Source organism: Sebastes umbrosus, chromosome 4, assembly GCF_015220745.1.
Source record: "Sebastes umbrosus isolate fSebUmb1 chromosome 4, fSebUmb1.pri, whole genome shotgun sequence".
NCBI lineage: Eukaryota > Metazoa > Chordata > Actinopteri > Perciformes > Sebastidae > Sebastes > Sebastes umbrosus.
In genome coordinates, this window is record NC_051272.1 from 3,504,975 (window position 1) to 3,528,126 (window position 23,152).

The 23,152-nt window shown below is 42.2% G+C and overlaps 1 protein-coding gene across 4 annotated transcripts in view; it reads left to right on the top strand.

Annotated features, from left to right (window-relative positions):
- The window catches only part of si:ch211-272n13.3 (ankyrin repeat domain-containing protein 26), a 38,654-nt gene that overhangs the window by 10,999 nt on the left and 4,503 nt on the right, over positions 1–23,152 (top strand). For 2 of the 4 annotated variants that reach the window (XM_037766966.1, XM_037766967.1), the window contains exons 14-43: positions 51–112; positions 192–291; positions 516–620; positions 1,400–1,467; positions 1,553–1,622; positions 1,714–1,758; positions 2,280–2,564; positions 3,363–3,464; positions 3,546–3,616; positions 4,888–5,838; positions 7,383–7,564; positions 7,956–8,150; positions 10,071–10,089; positions 10,180–10,321; positions 11,143–11,356; positions 11,460–11,643; positions 12,809–12,955; positions 13,163–13,625; positions 14,706–15,211; positions 15,310–15,462; positions 16,398–16,573; positions 16,805–16,898; positions 17,063–17,092; positions 17,488–17,565; positions 19,014–19,148; positions 19,280–19,392; positions 19,926–20,073; positions 20,178–20,468; positions 21,272–21,507; positions 21,624–21,867. In XM_037766966.1, the coding sequence (XP_037622894.1) occupies positions 51–112; positions 192–291; positions 516–620; positions 1,400–1,467; positions 1,553–1,622; positions 1,714–1,758; positions 2,280–2,564; positions 3,363–3,464; positions 3,546–3,616; positions 4,888–5,838; positions 7,383–7,564; positions 7,956–8,150; positions 10,071–10,089; positions 10,180–10,321; positions 11,143–11,356; positions 11,460–11,643; positions 12,809–12,955; positions 13,163–13,625; positions 14,706–15,211; positions 15,310–15,462; positions 16,398–16,573; positions 16,805–16,898; positions 17,063–17,092; positions 17,488–17,565; positions 19,014–19,148; positions 19,280–19,392; positions 19,926–20,073; positions 20,178–20,468; positions 21,272–21,507; positions 21,624–21,867 (5,609 nt within the window). Of the gene's footprint in view, positions 1–50; positions 113–191; positions 292–515; positions 621–1,399; positions 1,468–1,552; positions 1,623–1,713; positions 1,759–2,279; positions 2,565–3,362; positions 3,465–3,545; positions 3,617–4,887; positions 5,839–7,382; positions 7,565–7,955; positions 8,151–10,070; positions 10,090–10,179; positions 10,322–11,142; positions 11,357–11,459; positions 11,644–12,808; positions 12,956–13,162; positions 13,626–14,705; positions 15,212–15,309; positions 15,463–16,397; positions 16,574–16,804; positions 16,899–17,062; positions 17,093–17,487; positions 17,566–19,013; positions 19,149–19,279; positions 19,393–19,925; positions 20,074–20,177; positions 20,469–21,271; positions 21,508–21,623; positions 21,868–22,253; positions 22,312–23,152 lie in introns of all 4 variants that reach the window. The other 2 variants (XR_005206576.1, XM_037766968.1) reach the window with 2 other exon arrangements.

A 23,152-nucleotide genomic window follows, 5' to 3' on the forward strand; every position in this document is an offset into this window, starting at 1 on the left:
CATTGGTATTTAGTTATATCGTTATAATGAATCTGCATCTGTTGAAACAGACTTCCTGTCCGAGCTGGGACTAGAGAAGGGAGAGGAAGAGCAGGACTCCTGGGACTCTGAGGTACAGTAGAGACACAATACCTCGTAGAATCAGATGTTTCGCCACGCTGATTCTCACAGATTGATTTTTTCTCTTTCAGTCCCACTCTGATAACCCCAATATTCCACATGAAGGGAAACAAAGCTCGCATACTCAGGATCGAGAAGAGATAACCACTGTTGAAGAAGAGGTCAAAGAAAGTAGGTCTATTTTTTATTTTTTTTTCGAAATCATTCCAGGCACCATTTCATGCTTTACTTAATCGTAATCATAGAAAACTGTGCTTTAGTGTTTTAATGCACGATTATATTTGTCTGTGATTAATGGTTCGAGCTTCCTGTTTTCTGTCTAAATATGGTGTAGAATGTACAATGCAATATAATCAAAACAGCCTTTCCAACGATATGTTACATTTCTTTTGTAGACTTGTTTTATATTCCCTCTTTTTTAAGAGGGCAAGGAGGCGCTAGGATGGCAGTCCTAGAGCCTCGGAGGAGTGTAGGCAGGCCCAGAGGCAGCCAGGGAGAGGGTATGAATGTCTTGACTCATATAGGTCTGAGGAACAGCATGTTAACCATCACCTCATGATCACCATAAGAGAATGCATGCAGCATACACTACTCCTCCCTGCCTGCTACCCCCCCCTTGAACCCCATTTTCCCAAATGTGGGGCCACAGGTTCTTTCTTAGCTTGCTTGCTTTCAGTAGGTTTTGGCTCAAATGAAGGTTCAAGGTTTTTTTTATTTCTCATTTGTCAATTCCAGCAAAGCAGTGATTGGCAATGAAAATCTTTGGTCTCAAAAATGCTCATAATATATATATTTATAAAAGGGGAAATCACACAAGTAAATGTAAAAGCAAAATGATAATGTAAGGCATAACATAGTGCAGTTAAAATAAATATAAATACATATAGTATTTCAGATGGGAAAAGTGAATACAAACACGATTTAGTGTGTATATGCATGATGAGAAGTAATATATGTACACAGAGGTGTAAACAGGAATGTATTGTGTAATAATGAGAAATATAAAATATATAAATATATAAATAAATATAATAAATAATAAAGGTAAAGTGATGAGCTCAGGAGCTTAAGAGTTCAGCAGTATGATGTGAAATCCTCCTAAACGCCCGTGTGATGCCTAACCACGTATCTTTATGCTAATTAACCATGAGCTCATTTGCATGGGAATGCTTTGTGCAATGTTCTGGCAAACTCATCCAGCTTCATCAGAATGTTGCTTTGTTTTACAGAAGAAGTTAATTGTGTCTCTAACACGACATACATGTCTTCTCTCTTGCAGTTGGAAACGACGGTAACGGTAAAAACAGAGCCGAACGTGTAGATAAAGATGACAGTAAACAGAAAGAGGTATGTTTGGCAACTAAATGCCAAAGAAGGTAAAATAAATTCTGATCTGTTGGATCAAATAGCAATGTTATTCCTTTTCTACCAGACTGAGAAAATCAAATGGGAACCACTTCGTGTTTTGAGAAAACTTGAAGGAGATATCGAACGAAAGACAGGTAAACAGAATAACCCGGAGCATCGGGGTTCCTGTTGGTCTAAAATTTAAACGGTTTGTATTTAACATGGTGCTTTGTTTCTCTTTCACAGATGTAATGGAAGAGCTCGGTCTGGGTGATGTTGATGATCTTGAAGGTAAGATGAAATAATTAATTCTCCACTTTGTTTGAATATTTCTTAAATGATCATTCATCTAATGCCTCTGTCTGCCCCTAAACCTAATGCACCTGCATCCTTCACGGTGTCGCTGCTGGTAAACTGTCTGATATCTACAGAGTAGCACCCGGTATCCACGTCATGAAAGCTTCACTTTCAAATACTTAGGAGCTGCTGTCTTTTGAAGCTTTTGTTTAAAATGTTCTGTAACACTGGCTTTACTACTTTTTGTATGTTTCGTCACACTTTTTGAAGCTAAAAAAGCAGGTCAGTGAACATGAACTATCCGATTAGACAAGGTGAACTGTTTACACCGGTAGCTGTAGTTCCTCGTTTGATGGAGTGCATTCAGCGTTCCAGCCTCTCCCTGATCTTTCCCATTGTTTGGTGTTGTCGGGTGCTGTGGTTATCCCAATGTAAACTGACCTCCCACCCTCAGCAACATCGATGTCATATTTCATTCATTCATTGACCTACAACTGATTGTGTTAACGACACAGACGCATCAGACTGGGACTCGGCCAGTACTACCAGTAAGAGAACCCTGCCTGGCCGCAGAATGCCCTCCCCTGGACTTGAGGAGTTCCCAGAATGCTCATATCCATCTGTTAAAGAGCAGGAGGAAGACATTGCTCCAGCAGCGCCCCTGACACCTCAGAGGAGCGTCAACTCCAACAAGACTCTGCCCAGCACACCTCCTCAACCCCAAACCCAACCGAAGCCTCAACCCCAACCGCAGCCTCGATCAAGGAAGATGGTGCTTCAGAAACCAGAGAGTGAAGAAGGTAAGGCATATTAAGCCCTTCTGCCCTTCTTCACACATATATATAAATATATACAGTATACACCGTTGTAGGGTTGGAGGAAAAAATCGATACAGCATAGTATCATAATGTTTTGCAGGACAATATCGTATCAATTCACAGACGTCAAGTATTGATCTTTTATCATATAAATTATTAATATTGCAAATACAATGTAGACTCTAATATAAACTGTTCAGTTAGTCAGATGCAGATGCAACATTTATGTATTTATGACAATGTTGGTCAATCTGTCTGCTTGACTGACAAAATTATTGAAGTGAGATGAAGGGACTGCATAATTTTTTTTGTGAAAGCTGCATTGTTCAAAATACCTGTAATGGTACAGTAGTCAAGTCCACACAAGTTTGCATTCAGTTAAGTTGAACTACATGTAGACTGTAATACAAACACTTCAGTTTCTCAGATGCTTTTATGACAGTGTTGGTCAGTCTGTCTGCTTGACTGTCATTCCCATTTTGCTGCAATAAAAATTATTGAAGTGAGACGAACAAAGTGGAAACTGTATCTTATTAGATAAAAACAGATGTTGGCAAATTGCATAATTTGCAGTTAAAGAACATAATAAAATGCAATATATCGCAATATATCTTATCACAACACTCAGCATATCGCGAAATTGCAATAAAGTTGCATCGTGACTTAAGTATCGTGATAATATCGTATCGTGATTCCCACCCCTAGACACTATATACCATTGATACAAAAGATATGATAACAGCATTGTGCTCTGTCTTCTTTGACTTGGCTCTCGTTCAGATTCAGATTGGGAACCAGACAACGTGGCGTCCTCTTGCAATACAGCCAAAATAGACAATCAGCTGCGAAGCATAGCTGAGCCCCAGGCAGCAGTCACACCAGGTAAGGCTCACTTTAAAAATGCCCACAGATATTTGTGTGCGCATGCCCCATGCTCTGGATAACAACTCTCTGTCTCCTTAGGTTCCCCTGAGCTCTCACCGATGACAGGAGACAGAAAAAGTAACGTAGAGTCTGACAAGCAGCAACAAAAGGTGAGAAATACCCAGAATATACCATCTCTGCCACAATCCTTACTTCTTTTATTCCTGGCATTTTTGTCCCAGACACAACATCACCATTCATGCTTCCCAGTCACATGGAAATTAAAAAACATTATCAAGATATATACATTAGGGCTGTCAATCTATTTAAATATTTAATCGGGATTAATCGCATGATTGTCTATAGTTAATTGCGATTAATCAAAGGTAAATTAAAGGTCCCATATCGTGCTCATTTTCAGGTTCATACTTGTATTTTGTGTTTCTACTAGAACATGTTTACGTGCTTTAATGTTCAAAAAACACATACTTTTCCTCGTACTGTCTGCTTGAATATACCTGTATTTACCCTTCGTCTGAAACGCTCCGTTTTAGTGCATTTCAATCGAATTACAACGGAATTGCGTTGCTAGGCAACAGTTTGGGTCAATGTTTACTTCCTGTCAGCTGATGACATTCACATACACTGCAACAGGAAATAAACTGGGACCCATGTAGAATGTTTATTTAAAACCGTGTAATGGTCTAAATATTGTATATTTGTGACATCACAAACGGACAGAAATCCTAACGGCTTTTTTCAAAGGCACAATTTCTGAATACGGGCTGTGTGTATTTCTCCGTATATTAAGCGTTTTGATAGTTTAACAGTATTTATAAAGCACTTAAACCTGAAAATCTCACTTTTTACAATGTGGGAACTTTAAAGCAAGATTTGTCAAGTATTTAATACTTATAATACTATTACTACTAGTACTATTAATACTTACTTATCAACATGGGAGTCGGCCAATGTGCCAATTTATTTTTTATTATTTTAGCCGAGATCAAAGACTGGCCTTTTTTGTAGTTTTGGCTAGGTATAAGTAACTATGTTGGTCCATTGGGGGAAAAATTGTGTAAAACATTTAAATGTGCACTTTCTATTGTGGGACACGGCTCCAAATTCTATGAGCATGACAGCCACATCTGTTTTTCTGGCTTTTGGCAAAACAAATCATTACTGTGCCAGAAATCAAAGGTTCTGTTTGGAAGTGTAACAAGCTATTGCCAAACAAGTTGTAACTTATCCAAAATAACATTCTTGTAAATATAATTTTGGAGTCTTTTCTATAATGTAATTTGTTAAAATGAAAGCAATGTTTAAACGCCTCCGTATTTATTTGAAAGTTGTGTTTTTTTTATTTAAAGTCCAAACATGGTTTTTTGTATTTTTGTCTCGTCTGTTTTGTGTTTTTCCTCGTTCGCCCATGCCATCAAAGGAGATAGATGATGATGATGATGCAGTAGATACATGTGAGTTAGATCTAAATAACCCATGTCCATCTGGAGAGAAGGACAATGACTTTAAAGATCAACGCGGTCCTGAAGAAAGAGGCGAAGCGGGCGACGGAGTCCCGTGGGAGAATCGCTACGAGAAGCTCTGGGTGGAGGTGGAGAAAAGGGAGGTCAAATCCACCTTCAAGAATGTTGCCGGTGAATTAAAAGAGAAGTTTGGAGAACTGCAGAAATCAAGGCGTTCTGCAGAAGAAGAAGAAGAAGAACAGGCCATGGCTGAATCTGCAGAAGAAGAGTCAAGTGATGAAGAAGAAGAAGGGGAAGTCATTGTGCGCCCCGCGGCGAGAGCGAGGAGCACCGTCCTTCTCACCATCCCCGAGCAGAGGGAGTCTGGACCGGACGACTCGGCGACAGAGTCAAGTGACAACTCCTTATGCGAGGGTGGGATGCAGGTCTACGAGCCCGCAGCTAGCGAGAGCAACATGTGTCGAGAGCCGTATCTACTCGCTGATGATTTTCTGGAGGAGCGCAGGTCTTCTTCTCCTCGACTCGCCACAGCACAAAGACACAGCTGCATAGATCCCGTTGCCACATCTTTTACTGATGACACCATACGCATGTCTGTTGTTGACCGGAGCACATTCTCAAAGGATGACTCCAAACTTGGGCCGTTCCAGAAAACACATCTGGACCTTATCTGCAAGGACAACGCTGCTAATCTAGATGGAGCTGAGAAAAACAATGCGAGTTCAGAAGAGGATCCCGAGGAATTCGCCAAGTCTCGCCCCCCCTCACTGAGCAGACGTTCAGCATCTGTCCCAGGTGTTTCTGATGAAGAGCTGGAAGAGGACATGGAAAGATTTAAACTTGAGGTAGGGATGCTGAAGGTTGTCTTCCTGGATTTGGAGAAAGAAAAGGCCCAACTCCAGAAAGAGGTAGAGGACAGCCGCCCCTCCTAACAGTCCCTTCTTCATCGCCTCTCTTTCTCTTCTTTTCATCCATGTGATTAATTTCATTTCTTTTAATCGTCTGTTTCAAAGGGCCTGAACTACCCATACACCATTACCTCATCTTATTTCTTTCTGTCAGTGGTTTCCATGTCTTTATGTTGTTTTTTTCCTTTAGGTTTGATTTCAAGTAGAAGAGTTTATCTTGCATGTTTCTCTTCACATTGTTGTGTCCGTTTAACTAATATGTAGAATTGAACTACCACAACCATTTGTTGAAGGTCATTTGCTCTGCACTCAAGTAACCTTTGGTACTGACATGCAGTTAAAAAAAAAATGTTGGTCGGCATTCTTGATTGTCCAAAACTAAACAACCATCAGTCTTTATGTTCTTCAGTAGTGACTTGTCCTTCATCATGCATGGACCTTGCATGTATCTTTACATTGAATAGGTTCTGTTATGTAAACTCTCTCTTTCTAGGTCATGTGGTGTGAAGATTGTATAAATAATAGCCTTCTTTTCCCCAAAAAAGAAGTGCAGTTGTGATGGCAATTGCTGAATTTTGTTTTGCTTTTCATGCATGCTGCACTTAAAGGGATACTTTACCCACAAAAAAGGCCATTTATTTATCAATTAGTCACCCCGTGTTACCTTGAACTTTTGAAAAAAAACTTTGCATGAGACTGTTTATGCGTTAATGTATTAAATAGTAAGGTTTTATCGAAGATGCATGTGTTTGGGAAGTAGTGAGCATACGATTTGGATCATACTGCACGAGTTGTCTGAGAGTTTTCCCCGTGGAGGCATGCGAGAAAAACTATTTTCAGTAACAAGTTTTCTTGAAGAATTCAAGGTAACACAGGGTGAGTAATTGATACACAAATGGTCATTTTGTGGCTGGAAGTATTCCCTTAAGTTGTTTTTTATACATACAGGGGGATGGATAGATTTATTTTTTTGGCCAGCCTTTTGTTCAGTGTTTTGATATCTCTTTGGAAAGAAAGCATTGAAGGAAATATAGATTTTGCTACAGAGTTTGGCATTTTAATTCACAGAGAGAACGACTAATGTAACTAAAATAACATACAGTATGAACGGCTAGAGATAATACTTTAAGAGATAATAATACTGTAGTGTTGAGCTCATGTGGAATTAGTAAAAAAATGTAAATTCTACTTTCTTTAGATTGTAGTTTTATTGTTGGGAGGAACACTGTCTCTTCTAGTTCTTGGATGTTTACCATTCATATCAGACTGTCCAAAACTGATGAGATTTGTCTCAGTTCAGGTATGCCACAGAAAGCATTGTAATGTATGGAATTGTGCATCCTTATGATTAACTGAAATTACCATGTCAAATAGAGTAACCACACTAAGGTGTTAGGTCTCCGAAGGGGAGGGGTGACACTAAATTATGTATGACAAAGTGTACTAGTCCCTGCTCCAGAACGCATCCTAAAAAGGCTGGCCCCAACCTGTTTCAGTTAGGAATAATCTCTGACCGGTTATCAAATATTTACTTGTCTTTTCAGGTTGGCAAAGAGACGACACAGACGGCAACGGAGGTGCAACAACCATCCACTTCTTCCTGGCATACCGGTGGAACGGCACTGGAAGAAATGCGTACTGAGAAACCTGAGACCAGGTTAGGATCCCTGTCAAGTCAAGCTGGAGCAATTCACCAGGAACAGCAGCAGCCTGTGGCCACCAAGAGGTATGCAGCATTTTGGACATTTTCAGTCGCATTAATTACAATTTCAGAACAACACAATCCTCCACAATTTAGAAGTCAGATATTATCTGCAAGAAAATAATTTGTTTTTGTGCCTGTGTGTGTGTGTGTGTGTGTGTGTGTGTGTGTGTGTGTGCGTGTGTTTGTGTGTGTGTGTGTGTGTGTGTGTGTGTGTGTGTGTGTGTATGTGTGTAGTTTATAAGACTTTTTGATAAATAAATTCTCATTTATTTTTCATGCATTCAGGAGAAAAGAGCCGAGTCTAAACTTTATTTCGTTGATGCAATTTAACGAGGTTTCCTTCACCTCCAAAGGGCCCCAAAGTGTAGATGTCACACAACTTATTGACTATCAGGTTTATTGCTCTCCATAGCACCAACGGGGCAGCAGTGCAGACCTACAATAGCTACAGACAGGAGGGACACGCTGTAGAGGAGCCCTCACAGCCGGAGCTGGTCAGAGGGGCCCGGCGCTGCAGAGCCCCTCAGACCAACACCCATGTCAATGGAGATCCTCTCTCTGTGTTTGATGATAGCACTTTAAGTGAAGTGTCCGACGATGAAGGAAGGTATATATGCAGTATGCCACTTTTTTTTGTATTTCAATTTCACCTCTCTTGTCACTGACTCGTAAGGTGTGTTTAGACTGAACGCAAAGTGAATTTTACAGGCAGCACAACAGCGTACAAAGTCGATGGAAAGAAGTGTGAAAAGTCACATATTCGCTCGCGGGAGAGCAAATGAAAAATGGATAAAATCAAAGATAATTGTGCGGGTCGGTGTCCCATGCGCGCTCGCGTGTTGCTACGCTGTTCAGACGAGACTCCAACACAATAAAAGCCAGGCTAAATAGATGGGTTTTTAGTTTACGTTGAAAAAAAAAAAAAAAAAAATCATATAACATTGATATGTTGCGTGCAAACCGTCATGGTTTTACAAGAAGTTAGTTAGCAAGAACATTTTTCTTTAAAGGGACTGTTTGTAACTTCTTACACGTATAAGTCATTGCGGGTCGGTGTCCCATGCGCACTCGCGTGTGGCTACGCTGTTCAGACTCAGACTCCAACACAAACTACAGAGAAGCACCAAAACCGCAAAGTTCTATCTAGTGAAGCCCGTCTTGCAAAACAGTGTTGGCCGCGGTCGGAGGACGCAGGGGAGACCGTAGCTTTGGTCTCCAGGGCCGGAGTCTCTACTGTACTCTGCTCCTCTGCTTGCCTTCACTCACACACAGCGCTTGTTCTCGCTCTTTCGCTTAAAGCAGAAGAAGAGTTAGTTTAGCTGTGAGAATATCTAGTGAATGTACAGTGGACGTTTGTGCAGAAATAATAATTCCCGTGTCTTGTGAAGTGACGGGGCTCTGCAGCGAGAAACGTTATCGTCTCCGACCAAAACTCCGATGTCTCCCCTGTTCCCTCCGGCCGCGGTTGGGAGTCTGAGGCAGGAAAAGCCAAAACTAGGATCAGCATTGATTCTTGGAGAGACCCTCGTCTGGTCAGCTAACATTACTGCCAAGCAGCTGAAATATAGAGTGATATTGTGGTTTTAGTTGACGTGTGTTGCCTCACTGTTTTGAGCGATGCTCGTTCATGTCTATTGCTCTCAGTGAACCTCCCCCTGAATAAATAAAGATTAAAACAAAACAAAAAAAAATGTAGAGCGAGCACAAACGCGAGCAACAGGACGCTGACTCCCGTTGACTTAACAGCCACAGGTGTCGCTGTTAACAAGACATTTCTGATTCTTACAAACAGTCCCTTTAATGAACATACAAAAGGAAGAATAAAAAGGAGAGAAACAGGAGGAACATAAGAAAAACTACTGGAGTTGTTGGTAAGTTTAGAATCTAAACTTGCCACCAACTTCAGGGGTGTCAAACTCACTTTAGTTCATGAGCCAATCACAGCCTCATTTTATCTCAAGTGGGCTGGGCCAGTAAAATTACCCCCAGTGGACAAATAGAAATAGTAGTGCATGTTATTGGAAAATTGGAATCAATGACTTCTCTGCAATTTTCACACTTTGTAAAGTCATCCAGTGGGCCGGATTGGACCCTTTGGCGGGACGGTTCTGGCCCTCGGGCTGCGCGTTTGACACCCCTGACACCTCCACCAATGCACAAACATGATCTTCATGTTTGTGCATTGGTGGTTTGTGATGAATAAACACAGATTTCTACTGAACAAACTGAGGTAGAACCTTGCTTTGCATTCAGTCCAAACAAACCTTTACACTACTGGTGGTGGGTGATCAGTAGGAAGCAATTCTTCTTGATTTTAATAATTTTCCTCTCCGCATAGCTGCATGACTAACCACTGATTTTCAAAAAAAAAATTAATAGTATACTGCATTATACCATTACACTTCCAGTAACTCTTCAATACAGCTCTCCTCTCTTGAGAAACATGCACATAAGTTTTCCAAATAACTTTTTTTTTTAACTGTTTTTCTTCCCTGTTTTTTTTTGTTGTGTTCCGGTTTCCAACCAGTGGACAACAGAAAAACGAGGTAAAACACAAAGGCAGTTAGTAACCGGATGGAAGTTTGAGTACACGATACAGAATGAGAAACTGAATAATAGTTTGTTTCCATATTCAGAACCCTGAAGAAGAGGAGATGGCAGAAGACTTTGATGAAGTCACTCAGTCGTCCGACACGGCCACAGACGACATCGACTCTCCCACTTCAGGCTATCGTCACGCATCCCTCCTCGTCCAGAAGCTGGATTCAGCCACTTTGGGTACTGATTCAACTGATTCAAATGCTAATTTATGTAATAATAAGTCATTATTTCTGCTTTTTAGGACTTTATTACTTGATCAGTTCATCATCTAATTTGCAAAACTAGTGCAGTTCTTGTTCAGAACATGCCTGTTTAGAGCAGGCTGAATGCTCGACCTGTGGAGATGCTGCTTGCAGCTTTATCAAAGAACCGCTTGTACAAACAACTTCACACTCAACACTTCCTTGGGTCCTGAGCAATACACCTGCCATGACATAGATGCGTCGCACGCCCAAGTCGTAGCTACTCACGGTCAGAAACACTGCTGAAATACACTCTAGTTCATGGGAAAAAACACCCAGGTTGCGGTTACTTGCGGTCAGAAACATCGGTGAAATACGCTCAGCGGAGGTCATTTCCAAATAGGCGTATTCGTCACTTGCTTTTACATAACCACTGCAGTTATAAAGTTGACCATTGATATAATTAGCAGAGGTATTTTGCTGGCGGAAATTTTATTAGTGTACTAAGTTAGTATCAAGTCTTACACTAGGGAAATACAGTCTTACTTATGGGGGAAAAACACGCACGGGTAGCGGCTGTCTCACGGTCACACCGGTGAAATACACTCTGGTTTGATTCTACTTCCAGCTGACCATCTGCTGGTGTTGACTCCAAGTTGTTCGGAATCGGATGAATGGTTCTCGAAATATGAAAAGGAAAGAGAGACAGACAGATTCCTTGCTTTATAGTTAGATACGTGTACATAGTCTACCTTTGAAAGCAAGATCTTGTATATGCTCCTTAAGTGGTGAGACTTGCCTTATTATATCTCACAGACTCGAGAAGCATGGTGAAGCTGCAGAACATTTTCCACGAATATGAGCGCTCTATCCAAAAGGCGAGGAGTCGCCACGGCTACCTGGCGGACAAGGTGAGCAAGCTGGAAACAGAGAGGGCGGAGTTGAAGAGCTCTCTGGAGGAAGTTAAAGATTTTAAATCTGCCTTGGAGCGCAACCAGCTGGAGCTGCAGACCGAAGTCACAAACCTCAAGTGAGAACTGGTCTTGGTCTCTCTTCTCATATTTTGTGCATCGTATGGATTTCCTTTTTTTTTTGCTTATTGACTTGATAATTTTGTTTGAAACTTTGTGTAGATTTCAGCTGAAACAGGAGCAGGAATATCGCCACGACGCCACCATGATGTATAACTCAACCAGAGATAAGCTGAGGAGGACGGAGGAGCAGCATCAGTTGGAGGTTCAGAAGAGGCAGAAGGTGGAGCTCACCCTCAGGAATCTGGAGCTGGAGATGAGAACTCTGGTCAACAGCATGAAACAGGTAGTCCCTCTTCAACTTCTTTTGTTTTGTTTATTTTTGTCCAAAGTGTGCAGTGATTTTGTTGTGCTGTTTTCATTGTGCTGATGTTGTATTAATAATGTGATATGGCTGTTTTGATATTAAAGGGATAGTTCTGATTTTTTTGAAGTGGGGTTGTATGAGGTATTTTTTCCATAGTAGGTATATTACCTACGGTAGATGGCGATAAGCACGCCCCCCAGTTTGGAGAAACAGACAGGACTTACGCAAAGCATTCTACTGCTGTGGACGGGGCCGGCAGCAAAACATATTTAGCCACCTAAAAGAAAGGCTCACCTAAAAATATCAATATACATTTAAGTGTACGCTAAATTTTGAATATTTTCACTGCTTTACCTCGCCGTCAGACTGCCCTTTCCGACGTGGAACTGAAGCCGTTGTATCCATCTATGCTCTCTTCAAATCCACCAGACTCCCTTGACAAAAACAGTAATTTTACCTCGCAGAACACAGGGGGTTGCTGGTCTGACGATGCCTCGATCGGTTAGTTTGTTTGTGCTATAGTGTGACTTTGGTGAATCTGAAGTAATGCTTTAAAACACCAAAGACACACAATAACACAAACCAACTATCTGAATATAGCAGCAGTAGACCAGGAACCCCCGTGTTCTGCAAGGTAAAATTACTGTTTTTGTCAAAGGAGTTTGGTGGCTTTGAAGAGAGCATACCGACTTCAGTTCCCCGTCGGAAAGGGCTGTATGATGGTGAGGTAAAGCATTGAAAATATTCTAAATATAGCGTACACTTAAACTGATATTGATTTATTTTAGGTGGCTAAAATACATTTTGCTGCCGGCCTCGTCAACAGCAGTTTATGGCTTTACTCCCGGTGTCTGTACTTCTGCCTGTTTCTCCAAACTGGGGACGTGTTGACCGTCATCTACTGCTGTACAACCCGACTTCAAAACATCCAAACTGTCCCTTTAAGTTAACTAAGCTTTTTTGTGTAGATCATTTCACATACAGTTTGTATTTGTACGATAAGTAATAACTCATTATAGGGCATTTATTTGGAATTTTTTGGTGATGAGATGCTTCTGAGTATTTTATCAGTATCTAGCTTGTCCAGTTGTTGTTTGGTGTTTATATAATTGTTACATAAACGTGTTATATGTCTGCCAACCAGCTTGAAGAAGACCACAGTGAGACCCAGAGGCTGCTGGTTCAGGAGCGCAGCGCTCGGACGCTGCAGGAGAATCTGCTCAACGGCCATCTTCGAAAGCAGCAAGAGATAGAGGACGAGAACAAAAGAAACATGAGCAGAAGCAACGAGGTAATCCTCACAGAGTGACAGCCATCATTTTAGTTTTAGTTTTAGATTTAGATTCTTACAGTTTGCTCCCATTGATATTGTGGCTTAACAGAAAAATGTTCGGTAGCTCTAAGGCTTTGAAAATGTACATTTTGGGAATAAATATTACAGAAAAGAAAACCTCCCGCCTCGAGGCGATCTTAACCTGTTTCTTTCTGTTGTTCTTAGGCCTTGTCTCAGCTCACTGAGGCCAGTGACAGGGAGAGGGAGTTGCTCCAGCAGAATGCTGCCTTGCAGGAGCAGCTGATCATCCTGAGAACAGACCTGGAGCGCTCCAACGCCAACAGCAGCCTCAAAGAGAGCCACATTTTGGAAGAGAACGAGGCCCTCAAGGAACAGCTAGAAGATGCTCGGCGAGATCTCAAACTCAACAGCGAAGCCCTGACCCAGACTGTCTTCACCTGCAATAACCAGGTGACCACCCTGAAGTCCGAGTTAGCTATAACGACGAGCCGTCTGGAAAATGAGCGGCAGACTCGCGAAACGCTGGACGCAGAGGTCGAGTCCACTCGTGTCCGCCTGGCCGGAGCCGTGAAGGAGGCCGAGCTTTGCCTGACGGCTCACAACGACACAGAGAGGGCTCTGCTCCGTGAGAAAGAGGAACACCAGCGGCTCAAAGACAGACTCACAGGTTAGTAGTGGTAGGAATGGATGGCCAAGTGTTTTTGTGCCTTGTTTCAGACAACATTCCCCGCTTAGAGACATGAAAGTTATTATCAAACAGCTTGGAAGAGCCGTTTATACTCTAAGGTGCACCTTCCACTTCTTCCTAACTGGACGCGATACGAATGAGCAAATGAGCGAACATCAGTTTGTTTAAGTTTTTCCCAATGAAGATGTCCTAACGTGCTCCGTGCGTCAGCAAACAGGCAAAGCGACGTGTCGCTTGTTTGAAAAAACGCTCGCCCTGGCTCTGTTTTTGTGAAGTTTTGCGCACCTGCTCCAACTCCAACCTATTTTCACTGGTCAAAATCAACGCTGACAGTAACTGACAGTTAATCAATATCACTCTTTATATAATGGTAAGCCTATATAAAATATCACAGAGTGCAATTCACAAAAATGAATCATTCAGCTAACTTAAGAATATTACGGTAGTTCTGAATAAATATCTCAGACAATGACTCATTTGCAGAGGGAGAAAAAACAATGGCGAATCTCATCCCCCTTCTCGTGCTGCGATATCGCTCGTAGTATATCTGGACAGTTTTCCGCCCTCCATTCAGCAATGTTTGCTCGCTCGCTGTATGTTAAGAAGAGGTGTTATGTATAATTCATAAAATGTGCTTCTTTTCTTCATGCATATCCATTTAAGGGGAGAGCAAGAGAAAAGGGCTCGACTGTAGCAGATTTTAATTGATTCAATTTCAACTAGTGTGACTGCAAACAATACTAAAAGTCATCAATTTATCAAACATAATATTACTGTCAACTATTTCAGTTGATCCGGTTGCCTATGTCAGCATACTTTTTCCTGTGTTTAAAATAAAACAATTTGGGGTGCAACTTCACAGAACCAGTCTTTACCGTGATACTGAGTGGCTGTTGAACGGGACGCTCTGTCTGGGTCTGAACTGCTGTGGTCTGTGCTGGTTGCAGTGGCTTGTATTTAATTGTATAAGCAGCCTTTTGTAATGATCATTTTATCCTGCAATCCTTTTCGCTGAACTGGAAGCTTGTTTGTAACTCCCAAGGGTTTTTATTTCTACAGGTGATGCAGCCGGTCAACGTGAGGCGGTCGGCAGCCTGTCCCAGAAGCTGGCCAAGGCAGAGACTCGCGCGAACAGCATGGAGAATGAAGTTCATCGGGCCACGCTGCAGCTGACGGAGAAAGGCCTGCTGCTGGACGTCCTGCAAAGGGAGAAGGACCAGGCGGCCGTTCGCGTCAAGGAGCTAGAAGCGTCTCTGCAGGCCGAGAGGGAGCTGAGCAGCCGCGCCGGAGCACGCCAAGAGGCCACGCAGGAGCGGCTAGCCCAGACCCAGAGTGAGGGCATGCTGCTCCGGCAACAGCTTGAGGAGGCCCAAAACAAAGGCGTCGCGAAGGAACACGCTGTGACAGAAGCCCAAGAGCGCTTCAGTGACCTTCTGTCCAAGCTGCGCTCTGACAGCGAAGAGAGAGTACAGCTAGTGGAGGAAAGAAATAAGGAGCTCGCCGGTAAGGCCGCTGATCTCCGAGATCAGATCTACAAGTTAGAGGAAGACAAGACCGACAGAGAGGTAAGATTAGAACTCTGCTGGGTGTAAGAGGATTACCTGAGGATCTCCCTTTTATATCTAATCAAACCCTGTTTTCTTCTGATTCTGTCTGAGCACAGACTAGTCTGAGGCAGCTGCAGCAGGAGCTGGCTGACTCCCTCAAGAGGCTGTCGATGAGCGAGGCTTCTCTGGAGGTCAACACGCGCTATCGCAATGACCTGGAGGAGGAGAAGGCTCGGCTCTTTAGAGACTTGGACAGGCTCAGAGGAAAGGTAACACTGCCACCATGTGGCAGCATATTCTCACTACATCTGTGATTCCAGCTGTGTGATTATGACGCAAATAGGGCTGTCATTCATTACAATGTTTAATTGCGATTAATCGCATGATTGTCAATAGTTAATTGTGATGATTGCACATTTTTTATCTGTTCAAAATGTACCTTGAAGGGAGATTTGTCAAGTATTTAATACTCGTATCAACATGGGAGTGGGAAAATATGCGGCTTTATGCAAATGTATGTATATATTTATTATTGGAAATCAATTAACAACACAAAACAATGACAGATGTTGTCCAGAAACCCTCACAGGTACTGCATTTAGCATAAAACAATATGCTCAAATCATAACATGGCAAACTGCAGCCCAACAGGCAACAACAGCTGTCAGTGTGTCAGTGTGCTGACTTGACTATGACTTGCCCCAAACTGCATGTGATTATCATAAAGTGGGCATATCTGTAAAGGGGAGACTTGTGGGAAACCAATAAGAACCCATTTTCATTCACATATCTGGAGGTCAGAGGTCAATGGACCCCTTTGAAAATGGCCGTGACAGTTTTTCCTTGCCAAAATTTAGAGCAAGTTTGGAGCGTTATTTAGCCTCCTTCACTACAAGCTAGTATGACACGGTTGGTACCGATGGATTCCTTAGGTTTATCTAGTTTCATATTATGCCTGTATCTCAATATCTCCGCGTTAAAGAAATTAGTGGCGTTAAAACCAATTTGCGTTAACACGTTATTATCATGTTAACGAAGCAAACGCTTTAAGCTGTACTGAAATTAGATGGCTCCTTATCACAATTTTTACATGATAGAGCAGTTGGTCATAAGCAGCAAAAATGTTCAGCCTGCATGTTCACCGAACTTACAGTTAAGTCCACTGTTAGCATTGCTGATGAGGCGCTTTGTCTCTGTCATACAGCTGGAGGAAAGCGAAGACCAGCATGTGCAGGCTGAGAGACGGATCAACGGTCTGAAGAGCAGTCTCGATGAAAGGGAAAAGCAACTCACCACCGCGGCTCAGAAACACCAGGAGGCGCTGTCCGCCGCGGCAGCTTCTGATACCACCATCAAACAGCTGGAGGAAGCTGTGCAAAGGTATGTACAGACACATGCTGTTCACACACACACACTTGAGATTAAAAGATCAATCAATTTATTTTATTTTATTAAATACCACATAAACAAAATTAATCATGTCAAATAAAGCTCAAAAACTCCACAATACAGAAACACTTATATATTCACTAATGTGTTAAACGTGTTGTCAGCCATGAGTCTAGATATGTTTTAGTATACCGTGTATGAATGTTTATGATGTCACATCAGGCTGGAGATCGAGAACGCCAGGCTGGAAGCTGCTGCAAAGCAACAGTCCAACAAAATTGATGCGCTTCAGAAAGGGGTTCAGGAATCTGCCATGGTGAGTGCTGCAGACCTAAAATCACACACTCCCACTTTACACAGGATCTCAGTGGCGCCATATCAAAATACAATATCCCAGTAAAGTATCTCTTGTGACATCAAATAGCTGACCTTACGTTGTGAAATCATTGTTATATTTTAAGGTATCCAATCTTTTTCCAGCTATCTGACTGCTCGCCTTCAGGAGGAGGGGTTGGTATTGTGGATGTAGGCTTAGTTTCTCTGTGTGGGTTTACCTCTGTATATAAAATCATATTTTATCAATTTACACAATGAAATGCATTTGGGCTTTGTGGACTTTTTGCACAAGCTGCTAGACTAGAAATCCAAACGTACGGAGGAGAAGCAATAGCTTTGCGTCGGTTTGGGTTTTTCTTGGTGACATCAAATTGTGTTTCCTCCCTTTAGTCTGATCTTGGTACGTTGGGTCTTTCTCTCCTCTTTGTCTCCAGCTGCATGATGCATGTTACTTCCTTTAGTCTAAAGAGTCTTCTCAACTTTCTAAAATGATAAACAAAAGACAAAAGCAACACAAACAAAAACCCTCCTTAATTTATTTCTTTTCAATGCTCTTCTTATTTCTGTAGGTCAGAGGTCATTTGGAGGACTTGGTTACAAACCTCCAAAGCAGTAAGATGACTTTGGAAGACCAACTCAATCGAGAGGTTGGTGGCATATTTTGTTTCCTCACTAAGAAAACCATCAGCTAAGTTTTCCATTTCTTACTTTCATCTTCATTTCTAGTCTTTGTGTGTGTAATTCACCTGAGACCAGTCCGAGCAGGGAGTTCCTACATTTCTGAGTAACCTGCCAAATGAGGAAAGTAGCGATCTGAGAAATGTTTGCGACAGTGATAGACAAATTTCCCCTTGTCGTTATAACCTAAAGAGAAATAATCAAACTCTTTTGAAGCATGTTTTTTATGAAAACAACGCTATTAGAGTTGTTTTTTTTAATAATATTTAGAATTAATTTAATCAGGAAAAGCCTCATTGAGATAAAAAGAAATCTGGCCAAGACAGCAGCAGCACATTAAAACAAGTTTCAGACATACAACAAATAACCGTTACAGACAATAAAAAACATTAGTAGTAGTAGAATACCACACATAAAACAGACAAGTAGCCCTATTTGAAAAAAGGGAAGCGCTGGACAAACTATTTTGGACAGGAGGACAGGTTAAAGCAGAGAATTAGTGTTAGTCAATGCGTTGATTCCGTTCGAGTCCTATTTTCTTGTAGTCCCCAAATAAACATTTGAAACCGACGAAGCCAATGATGCAGCAATATTAGCCACAAATCCAGTGACGTTTTGATTGTGAATGTTTCTTGAAGCAGTGCAGTAAACAACAATGTCAATAAGTAGGCCAAAAATAAACTGTTGAAGCAAATAGTTTCCCTTTCTGGAAAATAAGAACCGAGTGCACGTTTTAGTCTTTTCAGACTTTCTCTTACTGATACATTCTATTAAAGAAATAGATCAGGTTAAACAAATGCAAAATAGGCCACATATTTGAGACAGAGTTCCCTCACAGGTGATCATGAATTTATTTCATTAATTAATTTATTGTCATTGTGCAACACAGGGTTGTGCAACAAAATGCAGCTGTAGTCCCATTTTGCTACATAAGAAATACATAAAAGCAAAACTGCTTTTTGAAGTGTAGTGTGGAGGATGAGTTGATGAGTCTGCCGGAGAAGCTGCTCTATAGTCGTGCCGTAGTACGGCAGCGGATACCTCTGAAGTACGGTGAACAGCCTGTGGCTGGGGTGGGTATTGTTTTTTAATATCCTTTGGGCTCCTTGCAGGCACATCTTTTCACCATGTCACCGATGCTTGGTAGATGGGTGCCAATGATGTTCTGGGCGGTTTTAATCCCCCGCTGCAGAGCCCTCCTGTACTGGGCCCTGATATTCCCACGCCAGTTTGTAATGTTCCTGGTCAGGATGCTTTCTATTGCTCCTCGGTAAAAGTGATGAACAAGACCTTGGCAGGACTTTTTGCCTTCTTAAGTTTTCCTTAAAAGACATTTTGAGCAAGCTGACAGGAACCTTTTTATAACATGTATATGTATGATAATTTAAGTCCTTGCGTCCGTCTTTCTCTTTCATAGGTCCAGAAGCAAAGCATGCTGTCTCACACAGCCCAGGACTCCCAGGCCATGTGGGAGGAGGAGCTGAAGAGCCGCTCTAAGTTGGGACTGCGCCTGGCGGAGCTTGAAAAGGAGAAAGGAGACTTGAGCACCCAGGTGATCATAGTGATGCATTTCATATGCAGGCTGATGTTGTATATATTGAGTTAAACATCCAATTCCCCCCTGATCATAAGATACCATAGTTTTGGGTCTCAAGAGTTATCGACCTGCTGCCTGTGTTCCAGATGGAAATAGAAAAGAAGAAAGCCAAGAAGATAGCGGAGCAGAAGAAGGCTGTAGACACGCGGCTGGATCAAGAGATGAAGAGAAACACAGATCTCCAGAAAGAAATGTACAGGTGACTCCTAGCCTCCTCCTCCTCCTCCTCGCACCCTCCTCACCCACGGCAGTAACTTCCTCCTACTGTTTAGACACAACTGAGATCCAGTAGAGCGCAGTCTTTTCCAGCTTACGTGGCTCCTGGTGCTCCACCAATGTGTGTATCTGGTGTAAGGGTTTCATTTGAATAAGTCCACACAGTCCCTGTGTTTGTCTGGTGTTTTTGTTTTTTGTGTGCCCTTTGAGGGATTTTGAGTTTGCCTTTGAGGTTCGTGTGTTTTGATGTTTTTTTTAATCTGAATTTGTCACATTTAGTATAAATGAGTTGCAAGTTGTCAAAACTGGTTGTAACTTTGTGCAGTATATGAATAATAATACTGTTAATAATGGATATATTTGCATATCATTGGTCAAGCTGATCTATAGTCTCTGAGCAAAGCCATGTGTATTAGGTCATTACTTAATTCTGGGTTGTAAGCTGGTCTTCAGAGGACAGGTTTGTATTAGATACTCGATTTGTTTACTTATAGTATTTGTGCATATGTGTTTAAGGTTGCGTACTTTATTGAAGACTGCAAAGAAGAAGTTGCGGGATCAGGACACAGGCGGAGCTGAGTTTGGCTCTCCTATGACCAGTCTACGGATGGACCAAGGCAGACACAACCTGGCCGACAGTTCCTTTGGACGAATGAAAGAAAAGGTTTGTCTGTGTGGTGTCCCCGCGTAATATACAGTCTGTTACTAGTAGTAGAGTTTGAAACTTTCTCTTTAGCAACATGTCCTCTGTCTTTCTCGCGTTACCAGGTGGACGATCTGCAGGTGCAGCTGGAGAAGGAAGGGTCCCGTCGCAGCCAGCTAGAGAAGGTGAACGGCGACCTCAAGGATCAGCTGTCCTCCCTGAAGAGCTTGAGCCGCAGCAACGACCAACTGGAGAGGGGCAAGAGGCAGCTGGAGGAGGAGGTGCTGGACCTGAGACGCCGAATGGAGGCCTCTCAGATTGAGCAGAGCCAGGTGGAGCAGTACCGCCACGACGCAGAGGACAGGGCCCGTCAGGAGCTCAAACAGAAACTGGAGCAGGTCAACATCTTCCTGCAGGTAAAAGAAGCTCCGTCAACCGGGTGAAGTTTATTGGTTAATATGAACAAAGTGGCCTGAACACACATCACTGAGCGAATACTCGATTACAACAACGAGTGAGTGCACAACGGAAACAGAAATATAAAAGAAACTTAAAGAATATATACTGTATATATATAAAATCAATACGGTTATGAATAATGTGAACGCTACACTAGTTGAGTCAAAGTTAGTTGTACTAAGTTTGGAAATAACTGAACGGGTTGGTTCAGACTTTTTAAAGTGGGGTTGCATTCTGCGAGGTAAAATAACTGTTTTGTGAATTGAGTCTGGTCTGGTCTTGAAGTCCGCAATATACAGCGAGGTAAAGAGGCTGTGGACGGGAGAAGTAGAAAAACTTATTTTAGCCACCTAAAGAAAATCAATAACAGTTTCGGTGTTCGCTATATTTAGAATACTTTCACTGCTTTAGCTTTACCCGTCAGACAGCCCCAGACAGACGACGAACTGAAGCCGTTATATTGCGGTCTTCAAGACCAGACCAGACCCCATTCACAAAAACAGTCATTTTACCTCAAGGAACACAGGAGCTGCTGGTCTACCGCTGCATCCATCAGGTAGTTTGTTTGTGTTATTGTGTGACTTTCGGATCCAAACTAACGTGGAACACCACTGGGAAGCTACAGAATGATATAAAAAAAAAACTCAAAAACAATAAACCCGCCCTTTAATCGTTGTGTGAACGTGTACATAGTTGCTTTGGTCCACGTGTCTATTAAAACATCACTAAGCCTGATTTAATACATCTGTTTGTCTCTCAGTCCCAGGCATCATCCCAAGAAGCACTGGATCAGATTAAAGCGACCAACGAGGCCAACCTGCGCTCCCAGCTGGAGCAGAAGATCCGAGAGCTGGAGGGGGAACTGGGCCGGGCCCGCACCACCCATCACGACAGCCTCAACCAAAGAGACTCCACGCGCACGGAGCTAGAGCGATACCGCCAACTTCACTCCGAGGAGCTACGCCTCCGCAAGTCCCTGGCTGCCAAACTAGACAGGTGAGACCAGCTTGTTGTTCACAGTTTCTACGGAGGGATCTGTCTTTGGTGTAATCAGACATAAACGGTGCTGGTGGTGACAAACTATTGTATTGTATGAATTATTTTCCCCACAGAGCCAACGGTCGGCTCGCAGACGCCAATTCCAAGTTGCTCAACGAGCGCAGCAGGTCTCTGATCACCAGCAGCATCGCAAACGGTAGCCTCGGAGGGCCCTCGCTGGACGTGGGCTCTTTGGGTCAAACGGCACACTACGGGGCCTCGCTGGGGCCCCTCAACAGGAGCCTCAACCTGGGACTGTCCCTCCGAGGCCCTGTCACTGACGGGCAGAACAGCCGGGTGGAGGACTACCTCGCCAAGGTCTGTGTGGTCATTAAATCAAATAAATAAAATCAAACACGGTGATTACAGTGTAAATATTCTTTATGTAGACAAGTTTATTTACGTTGGGCCATTTTCATTTCCATAGCGCCATGGTGTTCAGCGTTGTTATTGTGTAACTGGTGCCGTTTTGTTCATAGATGTTGCTTTTTATACACAGGTTAAAAAATTAATCTGGGAGTTTTTTGAGGCATTACACATCAGTTATTTCACATGAACATACTTCAAAAGAAAGACAGTTATTTCTTCCCCCTGTTCTTTTTCTCTTCTTCCTCCTGCACATTGTTCTCCCTCACTCGATCTCTAGCCTTTACGGTAGTGGGACTTTACTTCTAACCTGTCTTCTATTTCTCACTCCTTTTTAGCTTCTAGCTCAAAAGTCTGTCTCTCACCTCTCCTTTCTTCAGCCAGACCCATAACCAGGTGTGTAGATGTGTTTAGCTCAGTGTCTGATTGGCTGCTGTTCCCTTCACCCTGCTGCTGGGCCTACTGTACATTTATGGCTCTGTTCACATGCAAAACATGTGAAAGCATTTAACATATTCTGCAATTTACAGAATATGTATATATATTTACTGAGCTTTCCCAATACTGCATTCAGAGGAATGCATTTATTTTTCAAATGATGAACCCTGTAATCAAATCAGTTATCTTGGAGTGGAAAACTGTATTTATATATATTTTTATTACAGTGGTCCTCTTTGTTGCAGAGCTTCTTGCTGCTTCATCTTACAGGAATTACCCACTTAAAGTATTCACACAGTTGGTATTATAACTGAAATAACAAATTGTCAAAACTGATATAATAAATATTATCATAACTTAATGGTTTAATGGCAATAAACTGCAGGTTGCAAATAATGTAAATGTGCAGGAACCCTGGGTTTTGCATCGTGCGGTTAGTCACATAACTGATGATAACCAGCTGAAACTTCAAACCCTCCTCCCTCCTTGATTCTCTGCTTTGAGTCGACTCTCTCCATGCTCTGAAGTTGACTGCTAGAGAAGAGATTATGTGGCTTTCTTAAAGAGTAATTTGTACTTTTAATAATTTGTCTATTATAAAGCTGACTTTAGTATGCCCCCCACACAAGTTAAATATATATATATATATATATATGCCTACCTAGATGTAATTAATAATTGGAATAAAATGCATTAATTTATTGTCTGACACAAGACAACACAGTTGAACATGTGCAACGCACAAGACAGAGTGCTATATTTATATATTGGAGAGGTGTGACAAGCTTACATACATATT